Here is a 15768-nt window from a genome sequence, read left to right as displayed (position 1 = left end):
CTTGTCAATATGTTTATCCTCTCTCCTCGCTCTCTCTCTCCATATATATATATATATATATATATATATATATATATATATATATATATATATAATTGGAGTTTTGGTCGTTTTTGCAGTTTTTGGGTATTCGACTAAGTCGTCAAGTCCTTGTTCAGCCGATTGAATAGGTGCCCGATAATGTCGTTAATATCGAATCAGGCAATCCCCCGTACGAACTGGCTTCGATCGTCTGTTACTAAATTAGCCTACTTGCGCGGATGTGGCCGATTCAACCTTGGAGGCATCCGGTATTTGATAATTTGTTAACGCTAGAATTACAGGTAGTTCTTTAGAAAAATCAGACGAAATTTAACTTTCATATTTATATGGAACATGAACCTCCTGAATAGAAATTCAGATGGTTAAAGCAGACAAATGGTATTTGATAAGATAGATTAATCATTAATCATTACGTATAACTAAATTAGCTATTAATGCTTAATTTGGATTCTCACTAGGAAGAAATGTAAAATTGCATACAAAATTCAATTTTGATTGCTAATTAAAATCTTTTTTTTGCTGTTAATTACAAGCAATTCCGATCAGTAGTTAGATGAAAACTATGGCATTGGCACTTGTAACATTAAATTGGGTTGGGTAGAAAACCGTAGCATTCAATATATGAGGAGAATTTAGGAATACCCATATATTTGTAAATGAATTTTTATTTTTATTTTTTAAGTTTATATGTCTAGTCTCCTATCACTAATATTGTTATATATTTTTTTAAGAAAATTCCACTTTAAGACTTACGATTTGCTTATGGTTATTGGTTATGGAAAAAAACAACCACTTTTGTGATTTTATTAATGAGCACCCTGCTTTCCATAAAACTATCAAATAAACCCTGGGAACCTCTTTAACATTACATACAATAAAGTTAGTGACAATTATTTTTCCAATATTATTCATTATAACTGAATTATACGTTTATTATTTAGCTTTTCTCGCAAGTTATTTGGAGTCTTTATTTGACAATATTTTTGGAAATTTTTTCTATTAAAAAATGTAAAATAAGAAAAAAAGGCTCAGAAAAGGATTAATTAAGTAGGATTTAATATGCATGCAAAAACTTCGATTTCTGCTTTGGAAAAAGTAGCGAAAGGGATCGCAACTAATCTTCGCAAATCGGATGCCGTTGCCGTTTATTTGTCCGGGTCTGCAGTTTCTCGATTTCGGGACTCGACCCGTTCGAAGCCTACCCGGTCATATCAAGAAAGGACCGACTGTCGGATGCTTTTCTTCCCCGCCATTTCTCTTTCCCTCCCTCTCTCTCTCTCTCTCTCTCTCTCCGCGTCCCTCGTTCAGGCGTCGTCTTGGTGTCTCGTTGGTTCGTGGTTAGGGCTTCATTCAACGGTTGCGCTCCTCAGAATTCCGATTTGGGGTTCATTTCCTCACAGCGCTAGGGTTTCTGGGAAGGAGTTAAGGTTTCTGGTCTTATTCTTATTCCTTTATAGGCAGAGAGAGGGAAGAATACGATCCTAAGGTTCCCCAATGGCCACTGTCGCCATTAATGTCGATCCCTTCCAGAAGGCGATCGACCACCTCGAGACGGAGCAGGTAAAGATCACGAACTTCACCAATTTCTGGAAGGACCTTTCCAATCACATTTCCTCCCTCGAGAGGACGCTGCAGCGGAAGTCTGAAACGCTGGACTCGAAACTTCGGACCCTTGACTCTACCACAAAGGAGACCCTGGAATCTCTGGCCACTAGGGAGGAGTCACTCCCTTCCAAAGAGTCGGATGCTACCGACCGCGTCGAGAAGCTGAAGCAGGCGGCGCTGTCAGACATCGAGGAGCATTCTGGGGATGTTCCCAAGGACGCTGATGTAGCGAAGAGCCTCCGTTTCCTGTGCCGTAAGATGGATGCGAGCAGCCTCTGGAGGTTTCTGATAGTGAGGAGGAAGGATCTGGCTACGATCCGGGCGGAGTTGCAGCCGGCTATTGGAGACGCAGTTGATCCAGCATCCCTCATACTGCACGCGCTTGAAGATTTTGTGTTCAAGCGGGGGGACAAAGTTGGGCTGTCCGACCAGCGGTGGGCGTGCGGATTGCTGCTCAGGACCTTGTCCACTGAAGGGGGAGTTGCGACTAGCGTGAAGGAGCGAGCGTGGTCGCTGGCTCAATCTTGGAAGGAGAAGATCGATGGGAGTGATGGTGGTTTGGCTTCAAACGCTGCTGAGGTGCAAATGTTTCTGCAACTTTTAGTTGCTTACAAACTGGTAGATAAGCTTGAAATAGATTACTTGAAGAAGCTTGTAGTGGCATTTGCTTCTCGAAGGGACATGCCAAAACTCGCGATCACTCTAGGTCTCAAGGAGAAAATGGGAGGTATGCTTTTTCATTACTTGGTAAAATTGGCATGCGTTCTCCTTTGTGTATTATCAAAGTTTTCCAATCAATGAGGCTTTCCTCAAGCAGGTCTCAGTGAACTTATATGGAATAAGCATATATTTGATCCCTTCCACTGTGCTTGAAAAATTCAGTTTTGATGTTTAGTTAAGATGGATGCCTTGAAGTTTGACGTTTTATTCTAAATCAATATCAGCTGCGGTCATCTGGGGCAAAGCTCCAAGGTTCTTATTTCATGCCACTGGACCCCTGTTCCAGGGCATAAATATTCCTGACAGTCATATATACTAAAAGTTTCAAATTAAACGTAACATCTATATTTCTTAAATTATCTTCTTGTTATCTTCTGTTTTTTATCTTACTTATTTTGTAGTTTTTATTGAATCTTGACGTAATATCTTTGTTGTCAAAAGTGCCAGGAGAAGCTGAGACAATCAGTGGCCACCTGGGCCTAGGTGTGCCTAGGCTGGACTAGGCACTTTTAAGCAGTATAAAGGGAAAAGTAGAATTATCAAATGCAACCCTAATTGTTATACAAGACACTGTTGTCAAAAGCAGCAGACACAACCTACGTGGATCTGAGCGTAGAAGGGACTAGGCAGGATTAGGCACATAATCAATCCCTTCCCTAGAAAGGGGAATCGATAAAATGCAATAGTATTTGTTAAAACTAACAGCAAAACCAAAGCATTTCTGAGTGAAGAGCCTAAATATCAACTGATAACGACACAACAATTAAAAATGCACCATAACACAAACACATTAAACATTTGATAACATGATAATCATAGTTGTAAGTCTGAAAGGTTAAATTTAATGAAGTTGGACAATTAATGTTTACACGTTACATTGCGTAGAAGAAACCTTACAAGTAAATATCAATGCTTTTAATTTTGTAAAGTATGTAAAATGTTACCATTTCCTGAATGGCAACTACTAAAATCTTCACTTATAATTTTTGAGACGAAAATCTTAAAACAAAAACGAAAATTACTAATATTATTAGGAAAACAAAGAGGAAACATAGATCCTCAATAAAATCACAGCTTTTATGTTAACATTGTTTGTTGTGAAACTGATTTCTACCATAATTTAAAATTTTGAATGAACAAGAAAAAAAAAAGAAGATTATGTGTGTGTGTGGTATGTAAAATGTTACCATTTCCTGAATGGCAACTATTAAAATCTTCACTTATAATTTTTGAGACGAAAATCTTAAAACAAAAACGAAAATTACTAATATTATTAGGAAAACAAAGAGGAAACATAGATCCTCAATAAAATCACAGCTTTTATGTTAACATTGTTTGTTGTGAAACTGATTTCTACCATAATTTAAAATTTTGAATGAACAAGAAAAAAAAAAGAAGATTATGTGTGTGTGTGTGTGTGTGTGTGTGAATATTATTAGGAAAAGAAAAAGGAAATATAGATCGTCAACAAAATCACAGCTTTCATGTTAACATTGTTTGTTGTGAACCTGACTTTTATACAAGAAAAAGAATTAAGAAGATGATCAACTTATATATATTTAAAACACTATTAAACCCAAAAAATGATCATTTTAATTTATATTTTGCATTAACCTATCCTTAAGATCATATTGGTAAGGTTAGAATCTTGTCACATATAATCTGTACAGGTATTATATGGCGAGAAAATTTTCAGGTATAATACAACAATGTTGTATATCTCGGGAAAATCTCAGTGAATTTTTAAAAAAATTAAAATATCTTGAAAATTATGTAAAAAAAAAGAATCAGAAATTCATAAAAAATACGTAAACATTATGGCATTTAAAAAAAGCGTTTTATTGCTGTTTTATGCGGCTGACTTATTTTTGGTGTATTTAACGCATCTTTTTCGATTAAGACGCGATATTTGTGACAGATTAAAAAAAAAACTATAAATATTATTTTAAAGGGTTTGGTTTTTGTCCCTGACCTAGTGGTTTGGTTTTACCAATCACTCTCTCTCTCTCTCTCTCTATATATATATATATATATATATATATATATATATATGATATTACATATCAGAGTTAAGAACCTAAAATAACATAAAAATAACCAAAATGTAAGAGTATATGAATTATAGTTGTATGTATAAGTATAACTATATACTCACACACTTTCTTAACGCAAATCACCTGCAATAACAAAAAGTGAAAAAAATGCAAAATTAGAAGAAAAAAGTGATGAGGAAAAAAAGAACGCAACTTTGGGTTTTTAAGAGAAAGATAACATATGCTGTTGGGCGCCTAGGTGATGCTTAAAGCATTTTCAAGTGGCAAGTTGTATAGGAACTGCTATTCTTTGAAATTAGTCAAGCCTAAGGGTCTAGACAAGCCTAGGTGCAAGCTTAGGTGAGCCTTTGAGATATAGCTTAGTATTTTGTAATAAACTCCTGGCCTAAAAAAGGTGTTTTGTTCCCTGCCAATTTCTTTAATACAATCATTGTTTTCTGATTTAGTCCTCATTCTGATAACGTTTTTGTTTTTTGCAAAAGCTTTAGGATGCTACTCCTCCTATTTCTGTTCTGGTGATGCTTCTTGCTTTTATACATTAACGATGCTATTTTGGTTTACAATAAATGGAGTAAGGGCCATTTTCTGCTGAGATTTTTTGTCTAATGGGTGAGAAATTTTCCATGGCCACTGAACAATAGATTAGCTAGCTTAGTATTCATCTGATCTCCAGAACTTTGTTTGGAAAAGGTTCACTTAATGTTTCCAAAACCAACTGCTTAAAGTTGTTAATTCTACCTGGTCAAATTGAACCCGCTCTTTCTTGCATGTAACTTTCTGGAAGCAATCTGCTTGGAATCTTGGGTGTTGCTTCTGTGATTCTATAACATTATATATATACATATATACATGTGTGTGTATATATATATATATACACACATGTATATATGTATATATATATATATATGCATGCACACATCTATGCACATTTGTATGTGCAGCTGATCAGTTTTTAATTTCGACAGATATTATTGAAGAATTGGTCAACAACGGCAAGGAGATTGATGCTATATATTTTATTCATGAGGCTGATTTAGTTAGTAAGTTCGCCCCAGTGCCACTTCTCAAAGCCTACCTCAAAAGCATAAGAAAAAATGCAAATGGGGCTGCAAAGGGTGGTTCTGCAGTAAGTTGGCTTGCAACTCCTAAGGGTTTTTTCCCCCTTTTGTTTCTCTCATTTTGTACATCACTTTTAAATGTGTTTCTGTTGAAATTGCTGAGAAGTAATCAAACTGGTTTTATTTAGCTCATGATCCCTTTTGATTTTTTTGGCTTTCCGTCTTTGATGATTAGCATTTCATGATCCTTTACTGTCTTCATGTTTCTTAGCTGCTTTTCTGTTATGATGTTCAAGTGGAGGAATTCATATTATTATTAAAATATGGTTTTATGCTCTATAATGCATTTTGGAAAACATCAGTCTTTGCAGGTTATTACTTATCCTTTTAGAGCAGGACAAAATTGTGTCTTCTGCTGTTCTGGGTTTCCTAGCTTGTGTAGCCTGAGATAAGAAAAGAGGAACATTCTGACTGTGTTTTAATTGAAATTTGAAAATAACCTTTGGGATGCTTATGCACTTAGAAGCATTTGTGTCTACAAGTCATAAGGCATGGCTGACCAAGTTTTTTTTTGAAGTATAGTCTGCTTAATCTCTTGTTTATTGACTCACAACTGTGTTTCCGTTTTGGCATATTGATCGTTGTAGTTTGATAATCTCTACAACATGATGATCTTTTACCTGCACATTATTTAATAAAAACCTGAAGGCCCCATTCTTTTTTTTTCCCCCCTCTCTCAAGTCAATTACGAAACAAAAGTGGGTCCAGTGGGATGTATACACTTGACTTCCAAATTAAAATATAATAATATTTCTTGTCCATATTCCGCCAAACCTCTGATATGTTGTTGGAATGAACAGTTTAACTAAGATTGCTTCAAAAGTTCAAATATATGGAAGCCTAAGAAAAGGTCAACGTAATAAGATATGGGAGTTTCTTTGGAAATGGGAAAAGACAATACAGATTCGGAAAAAAGACAAAGTTTCTGTTTTCAGCTTCTTTTTTTTTTTCTCATTTTTGTAGTTTTAAATGTGTCTTTTCAAATATATCATCTTTAGTTTGTTTGCTTTGTGATTACTTTGGACATTCCTATTCATGATATTGGGAAGCCCTTTAGAAGTTATAGTCTTTCATGCCATCTCTGCAAACTGGTATTGTTGTAAAATATGGGTTTGACCCATTTCTGCATCCCAAAAAGTGATTTCATGCTGTTGTGCCACTTATGGTACATGTTGTTTATGATTGCACTCTTTCACGCTGATGCTTATCTCTGAATTTAATAAATTTTTAGAAGACAAATGGGAGAGGGGGAAGGAACTTTAGACAAATGAGTAACTGTGCGCAGGCAGGGATAACATAGGCACAATTAGGCCGACCTAAGCAATGGGGCCTAGTTGGCTTAGGCAGCACCCTGCTGCCCTAAGCATAGGCTGCCAGGCTCACCTGAGCATGCTTTGATCACGTAGCTTTTATGCACTACACAAAATATACTGAAGTCCTGTCTCTCTCATATGATATACGTGGTTGTGAAGATTCGAGTGCACATATTTGATCAAGTTACATGGTTAACTTGCTGATATTTCAACTGTATGCCTTGTGAATATGAGACACTGGCGTTGGTCTTTGGAATCTTGCTAGGTACCAAAACAAATTCTAACTTCTCACCTCTTGGATGATCTCCAAGTTTGGCTTCGGTTGTCTTCCTTGCTGAAGCTACATCTGGCATTGTTCCGAGCCTATGCCTATGAATTACCCTTCTCCAGAACTATAAACATTTTGTAGACGTGCATCATTATGCAATTTCTTTAATATCACGTGCAGCTGACCTAAGTGTATGCAAATTGTACATAAAAACTGACACGAGACTCCTGCCTCAGGGTTGTGGTTGTTGCGGAAATCCTGTAGTTGTTTCTCAGTCACTGCCCAGCATGTTTGGAGTATGGTGTATTAACAAAAGGATTGTGGGCCAGTGAACTCCATAGATTCTCTTGTAGTAGCTCAAGTTGCTAGGGTGGAGTGTTGGCTTCTCTGGCTGGTCAATGTAAAAAGTTCATTATAGCCTCTAGGATCCCAGGCTGGTTCCCTTAATTGACTTGAATGTCTATTTCAACGCTATTTTTTGGTTGCCTCTTTTCAAGTTCAAGATCTAACGGTCCATTCATGTGATTGGGATTTCAACTGAGGTAATATTCTTGATAGCCCTTTAATGCAATTGGATCTTCTTCCTGCTGGTCAGGATGATTCTTCGGAGATAAATGCTCTCAAGGCCATGATCAAGTGCATTGAAGACCACAAGCTAGAGGCCGAGTTCTCACCTGAAAGCCTGAAGAAGCGCGTCACTCAATTGGAGAAAGCCAAGGCAGACAAGAAGAAGTTCAGTGGGCCCCCAAAAGTGCAGAACAAGAGGAGCCGGGTGAGTGGTGGTGGTGTAGGTTCTGCTTCCTTCCCGCCTGCCAAAGCTGGAAGGCATGCTAATGCATACCCATCATCAACTTGGCGGGACCAGAGCTTACCTGCCCATCAGCCTTCTGCGGCCTATGTGTCGGCTTACAGTGGTTACGACTACCCGTATTTGCCAGAATCAACCACTGGTGGAAGCCGGAGTCCAGCAGCCATGTCCCAACGTTCCTATCCATTCATGCCAGAAGAGGTACCCACCTCTCGTGCTGCTGCTGCCTCTCCTTATGTGTCTGCTTCAGCAAGTTACAGTGGCTATGATTACACCTCTGTTCTACCTTCCTACCAGGGGTCTACCTATCTCCGTTAGCTCTCTTAGGCATATGCTACTTCATAGATTTTGCTTGTTAGTTGGTTATTTGACTCTTACTCGGTGTAGAAGAGCTGTTCTCATTTTTTTGAGGCTCTAGTTTGTTGGTTGTTTGTCGAAGATAACAGTAGATCTCACAAGTGTTCAAAATATATAGGTGGGCATAGTGAAAGGTGAGAATTAAGGTAGTTAAGAGAAAGTTCATAGTTTGTCCATGAGAGTAACAGCAACCCATAGCGCTGATTGTTGACTATATTTCTGTACAAATTGAATGGGTTTTCTTTTTTGTTATATGAGGGCTAAGCCCCCTCGCCCGTGGCGGTAGTTCTTCTCTTACCACCCGGATTCTCATTTCCTTCCATCGAGGAATGTCCGGAATCGGAATTCTATTTTTTGGTTTTATAGCTACATTCCAGTTGATCGGATATCGGCAAACCGACGTGGATGGTATATTGTAACAGGAGTCAATCATTTACATGTAGGTAAACTTGGTTCGGTCGATTTGCTACAAAAGAGCGCCAACACAATCTTATTGTTTCCTTATTTAAATTGGATCGATTTTTGTTCTAGTTAGGCTTGACAGTTTTGGGGTGACGGTCTGTCTTTTGGGTGCAGACGGACTGGACTTGAGTCGGATCGCCTCGATTTGTTAGGGGTGCTAAGCATGCACCCGCAACAAGGTAAAAAGTGAAAGCTAAGGAAAAAAAAAACTCTCAAGATGCGTTTGATTCACAAGAGACGGTAGAGTTTAAGAGATATTGTTCTCTTAACAAAAAAAAAAAAGAATTTTTGTTATTAATAAAATAATTTTGATTTCAGAATTGTAGACTTATTTCTGGATTAATATGATTCCACTTGAAGGGGTTGAATTATGACTTCAGAATTCTGGATTTTCTTAATCTTTTTTTTAGAACACAAGACATAAGGTTTTAATTCATGAACTCTATAATTTGAATTCACTTTCCATCCCACAAGTAATTTTCAATTTTGAAACCAAAATTTCAAACTGTCAAAACACGAAAGGAAACTATAAGACTACGTTTTGTTTAAATTTCAGTTTGAGATGAAAGTTTGATTCTGCCTGAAAACTTAAAGAATATAACCAGCCAGTTTCTTCTTTCTTTCTTCATTGATGAAGGGCTGTCAGTCAGTTTCCTCTCCATCTGTTCATTCATTAAGGGCAGCTGATCTTTGATTGAAGGCTGCTGGCTGCCAATGGCTGGGCTGGAGAGTTAAAGAAAAACAATGAGAAAAATGTCTAAACTAATACTAGATTATAAAAAATATCATTTTCCTTTTATTTTTCCTGTTTTCCATTCAACTGGCCATTATGATTAAGATCGGATGTTTGAGAGAAAAACAAAGGGGAAAAGGCAATGGGTCTTTTCGTTATGTAGTATTAGTTTACATATTTTTCTCATTGTTTTTAGTTCAACTGTTTATCTCAATGGATCACACGGCATTCATGAGTAAGTTGAGTGACTTTAATGATGACTATAGTTATGTAGAGTCACCTAACAATATAACCAATGACATTCATATGAAGAAAGTGAACTAATATTAGATGACAAAAATACCCACCACTTTTTTTTTTCTTGTTTTTCTCTCAGCTGTTCATAGTGAATCAATGATATATTAGATAATCCTGATTAGATAACTGGGTGACTTTCAAAAGCTAGAGTCATCATTCAATATATATATATGAATTCTTTTTAGGGAATTTAAGCATATTCAGAAAAATTTTCAAGAGTATCATGTTTGAAACTTTTAATAAAAGCCCAAAATTTTGCAAAAGTTTCTGAAGGAAAATGTTTTCTATGTAAACCTGAGGAGAGTTAGGCTCCAATCTCTTTTATTAATATAACGGAATATCCTTGTACAACTATATATGTAAAAGTGCATGTTCATCGTGGGAACAATTGGATATTTCAATGTGCTTAAATAGCGGAACTAATATCTTAAAAACACTATAATACATACAAATTGTTGTGTAGAAAAGAAGGCTAATCTTCTTATATCACAAGTTAATGGTGGTTTAGTTTGACAAGTTCTCATTTTTCAAATGTTTAGATTCAAGGGCATGGTTAACTTACTCTGCCTTCACAGTGAGGTTGAATTTTAGAAAAAGGATTTGCGTATATCAAATTCATATACCATTTGCATTTTCCATTTTGCAAAGATACAGTTTTATTTTTACAATTTTTGTCAGAATTTGCATAAGTTTTAAGAAACTTCCAGAGAGTATATTTCTTTTTTTTTTTTGAAAATTTTCAAATATATTGTATTTTTAAAAATTAATTCTACACTTAATTCAAAACCATAACTATATATTAAAAAAAACCCAAAACAACCTTCATTTTCACATATTTATCAAAGGAAAATTTTAGAGAAAATAAATAATTTTACATTGTCTAACTACAGTCTGATTATGATAAACACGTCTGAGTTGCGGAAGGCTTGTCTCCGAAAATTCTTTTCTTAATCAGGCTTGAAAATTTTGTAGTTTTTCAATACATAGGCATATTTCTCTAAGTATGTCAAGACTTGGGGGGTGAGGTGTTATAAGTTTCAACCTGGTTTTATTTTTTTTTAACCTCTTGGTAGGAGAAACTAAGTTGCTTTTAACTTTTGACAGAGAAAGTGCAACATTGCGAGACAGGTTTTTTATTATGTCATTCCACTGTCACAGGTAAAACGCACAAAACAACTAATGAAATGTTCGAGAAACACTAGGCAAATGAATAAAGAGCTCCAATATAAGAATAAGCAAGTGGGTGGACCAAGCCAATGTGCAAATAAATAAATTTTTGAGTCATTTAGTGGCCAACTGCCCTCACAAGCTTACATGTGGCTCGGCCACTATCAACTTGTTCATTGCTGCTGACTTGCTGTGCAAAGGAGGAGGGAGGGGGGGACCGCTTAGGCTGTAGCTCCACCCGAGCTAATTGAAAAAGAAAAATTTACATTAAAAAAATTAAAAATTTTTAGTTGCTTAATATATTTTTCAGATTCGAGTTTAGTTTGACCATACCCGAATAAGGTCGTTGGACCATGTGGCCTACCCCCTGAAAAAAACTCTCGCTCCACCCCTGTTGCTGGGAACCAGCTTTTCAACGGAAGTTCACAAAAGACACTAGTGTTTGGCTCCCAGTTTTTGGCAGTTTTTGGTATTATATAAACCTGTTCTTTAAAAAGCATCTATTTAAACATGAGAATAAATGATCAATTTCAACATGTTTCTCTAACTAAATGAATTTTAGGATCAATTCTTGAACACCCTATGAAGTGAAAGAACAGGAAAAAATAACTTAATAAATAATAGTTTTATGCACATGCGAAAGAACATGAATCCTAACAATATCTATCAAAATCTAAATTGGCCTTTGTGACTAATATAACATTGCATCCACCCCTCACCATTAATGACGCTCGGGCGTTTCTGAATTTTGGTCGCTTTGCTCAATATCAGCCCAGTATCGGCGGATATTTGCATTACAATAATACTTATAGTAATTTCTAAATTTAATTTTCTTGCTCAACATGGCCTGGTGCATGCTAAGGCATATCAGTAATGCATTTTGGAAAGCAATGGAAATTGGGATCTTATATTTTATGATTATAACATGAAAACTAGATCTTAACAACCACAATCTTAACATTTTGGCCATAGTGGATCTCTCTCCTCGCTGAATACTCACCACAGACATTCAACAAAAAGATACCTCTGTTACTAGGGTTACCAGGATTCTAAGAGGCGCTCTCTCTCTCTCTCTCTCTATATATATATATATATATATATATATTTGTGTGTGTGTGTGTGTTGCTTACTAGTTAGAAGTTAAAAAAAAAAAACTGTCAATTTCATGTAAGCTTTAACAATAGTTTATGGTGCGACAACAGTTCATGTTACACTTTTAGCAATGACTTATGATGCTTTTGGACAACATATATATATATTTATTAATCTTTAGCAATCAAACAAGGTGTTACATCTGGTAGATTTGGATCCTTGTGCAAAGCATGTGGATTAGGTAGTCTCTTGTGAAACCAAATTAAATTAGAATTTTGACTTCATAGCATAATCCAACAGTATGTGTTCCACCAACCATTGGAGGTCTCTCCGTCTTTGTTGAAATTTCTTTCCTTCACCATGGGTTGAACACGACATCCATGGATGCATCCACCTTCTTCAACCCTTCTTCAGCAGTTCACGACAGAATCCATGAACTCAGAAGCTTCCAACCAAGTTGGCATAACACTATCCTAGGAGAAAACCCATTTCAAGCAATCATATGGCTTTGGTTAGATGGATGAATGATATATATGTATATATATATTATATATATAATTGAATGGTAACTTTTGCTTTTAATAATCAGGTCCTAGATCAGGAGGTCGAAGACAAAAACCGGACTACTTAAGTGCAACTATCATGGTGTATTTTTTTGCAATCTGACTTTACAGATATGATCTTAAGAATAACTTGATGAGAAACATATATTAAGTTAATCAAGTTTTAAATATAATTGTACTTTTATAATAAGTAAAATTGAACACCTCATATAACATCGAAATATAATTGTACTTAAACTAAAGCGTGTTTGGTTCTGAACATAGTTTTTTATAAACATATAAGGATGTTTTTGTTTTGTTCAAAACATTTTTTTAACAAAAAATGAAATGGTTTGGGGCCGACCAATTTCCACATATTTGTAACCTACATGTTGAATTTTTGGATACAGTCACTTGTCAATTTTCAATCAACTTCAGATTGAATCCAAAGGATGAAATGAATTCAAGATTTATGGGCCCATTGCTTTTTGGGAGCACAATGGCGAAAGGTACATGGACAAGTGCATATACTTTTATTTTGCAGCAAAAATATCCCAACAAAACATTGGTCAAAAAAGGCGCTCACAGACCGATGACCAAAGTTATTTTTATTCTTTATTTTTATTTATTCGAAATATTATCATAAACTTCAAAAGACTATATGTCTTTTTTCTTGAGAAATTTCTTTTCTTGGGCCTATTATTGCCTGCCATTTTCAAAAAGAAATGATATTTGTTGTGTCCTTTTAATAAGAGCCATACTTTCTGTAAGAAAATGTTAATTAAGATCATAAACTTTAGAGTAAACTTTTATTAAACGGAAAAAAATTACATTGTCAACATGCTTCAAGGGACATAGCATTGTTGGTTGGGCGGACGATCACATAAAAAGTGCATGGTCATTTTGGTTATGGTAAGAGCTAATCTCATATATTATAAGTGGTAGGTATGACAATACTTTATTTGATAGATGTACGATACCCCACTCATGCCCAACACAACCCACCACTTCTAGGGAAGGGGAAGGGGGCGCGGCCTTTTGGCTTCTTTTTACTCTGGTAAATTGTTAACCTTTTACATACCTTAAGATACCGACAACTTTTTTTTGTTTTTACTATTACCCATAAACATAGGAAACCTATTTAAAAAAAAAGCAAAAAGACATGATAAATATAATGACAATTTAAAACTTTAAAAAATATTTTTTAAAAAAAAACGTTAAAAACCAAAAAAAGCGTATTTTTAACACATTTTCACGTTTTTTTAAAGTTTTTCAGTTTCTTTTCAATGTCAAACAGTTTTTTTTTTTATTTTCTATTTTTATTTGCTGCAAATCTACTTATGATTTTTTTGTTATTAGTTTCTCATTTATTTTATATTTTCTTATTTTTATTTTTTTTAATTTTTAAAAATTTACTATATTTTTTTTTCAAGCTTGCCATATTATACTTGAAAAAAACTTTGCTGTTCAAAGCTCCAAGACATTATTTGTGACTATGGACTTAGAGAAACATATTATATCGTTATCAAATTTTAGTGTGCCACTTGAAGAAACATATATATTTTAGTCACAAAAGAAAATATTGAAAAAGCAAAAGCGCATCCACCTGACTCTAACATTTTTTTTAAAGTGACTTATACAAAAAGTATAAAAAAAAACCTTATTCTTAATTATAACAAAAAAAAATCTTCAAAATGAACATTTCTCTTTCTTTTTTTTTAATCCAGAAAATATGAATGAACAAATCGCCTTTGCAAACATTCAACAGCAACAAGCCTGGACGCATCGTTGCAACAATTTTTGTTAGTTCCCTTGTAAATATTGTTTTTTTGGCACTGTTGGATTAATAAAATTTATGGAGGTCTCCTCCAGCAGGTTTGATGCGGAACAAGCCTGGACACATCGGCACATATAGCAACACGTGGGTCCAATGAAATGGTTGGTCTCACGAAGGTGGTCCCTGCCCTCAGCCAAGCTGCCGATTATGATTTGACCATCCCGACATCACTCATTGCTTAGCGCCAATGGTGGACCATAAATAGGTGTTTGATAAGAGGAACACTTTGTTAGTGTTTTATGTATTTGCCTTAAAATTGAGATAGATTCATTCAATATTGTTACAAGTGTTTTATGAATTTTTTGAAGCACATACAAACACTACTAAAGTGTCCCTTTTGACAAAGTGCTTTTAAGGGCATGGTTATTTTACAATTTAAATTTTAAGGATTTTTAATATGTAAATAAAAAGTGAAAACTAATGAAATATCAATATGTACATAAAACAACTTTTATGAAATAGTGTGGGCAATTAAAACCAATTTAAGCTCTTTGAGTTCGTTTGTCATAATTGAAAAAAAGTTGAAAATGGTACATATTGCCATACAGAAAATGGTACATAGTGCCATACAGTGATGACACTCGCAATATTATTTATAATATTATATTTCATTCCAAATAAATAGGATTATTTCATCCTATCATTTGGCTAAAAGAGTCTTTACCATTTCCTGTATCCCCAAGAATACTAGGCATGCTTTCATGACCTTAGAATGACTTGTATATCGGTGTCTCTCTTTTATTTTCAGTACATCAAATTTGACGTCACATGAATTCAGAACGAAAACTCGCCGTCTACCTGCACCCCACTTTATCCATTGCATTCGCCCTTGCCCTCGTTGGATATAATATTATGCTTCATTAATTAAATAGTGTTCAACTGGCTTTCCAAATGGAAATGGTTACAAATAGGCTTTGGCATCGGGCGGCCTCGATAAGAGTCGGGCTCGGGTCAGCCTGAGACCTCGAAACTTAGTCTGGGCCTGGCCCGAGACCCGAAATCAGGCTCAGCCTAATTAAAAATAAAAAATATTTTGATATAAAATATTTTCCAATAATAAAATATATATTATTATTAAAATAAAATAATATTAAATAATATACCGGGCCAAATCGAGTCCGTGGGCCAGCATGATTTTTTTTTGCTCGAACCAAGCCGGATCGGGATAGGTACAAATACCCGTTAGGCACCCGGACCAGTTGCCCAACCTTAGTTACAAAGGATCACCACCATGCATGAAAAATTGATGTATAGTGGTTTTGATAAAATCAAAACTTTACAATTAAAATTTCAAAAAAATTGAATTTAGCTCGAGAGATTTTGAAAATTATATAACAGCTTCCTTTATAAACA

The 15768-nt window shown here is 35.2% G+C and overlaps 1 protein-coding gene across 1 annotated transcript; it reads left to right on the top strand.

Moving 5' to 3' along the window:
- Positions 1–1284: 1284 nt before the first annotated feature.
- Positions 1285–8537, top strand: LOC116265133 (FRIGIDA-like protein 4a). Its single transcript, XM_031645652.2, has 3 exons — positions 1285–2374; positions 5387–5547; positions 7716–8537. Exons 1-3 carry the CDS (start codon positions 1537–1539, stop codon positions 8244–8246), a joined length of 1530 nt encoding a protein of 509 aa, XP_031501512.1. The 5' UTR covers positions 1285–1536; the 3' UTR covers positions 8247–8537.
- The last annotated feature ends 7231 nt before the right edge of the window (positions 8538–15768 follow it).

This window comes from Nymphaea colorata, chromosome 1 (assembly GCF_008831285.2).
Source record: "Nymphaea colorata isolate Beijing-Zhang1983 chromosome 1, ASM883128v2, whole genome shotgun sequence".
Lineage (NCBI taxonomy): Eukaryota > Viridiplantae > Streptophyta > Magnoliopsida > Nymphaeales > Nymphaeaceae > Nymphaea > Nymphaea colorata.
This window is presented reverse-complemented; position numbering and strand designations above follow the sequence as displayed.

What these genes read in the sequence shown, in the direction of transcription:
- LOC116265133 (XM_031645652.2), top strand. Translation starts at nt 1,537, where the DNA reads ATGGCCACTGTCGCCATTAATGTCGATCCCTTCCAGAAGGCGATCGAC. An exon ending in TCTCAAGGAGAAAATGGGAG is followed by an intron (nt 2,375 to 5,386) that starts GTATGCTTTTTC and finishes TAATTTCGACAG; the next exon opens with ATATTATTGAAGAATTGGTC. An exon ending in CTGCAAAGGGTGGTTCTGCA is followed by an intron (nt 5,548 to 7,715) that starts GTAAGTTGGCTT and finishes CCTGCTGGTCAG; the next exon opens with GATGATTCTTCGGAGATAAA.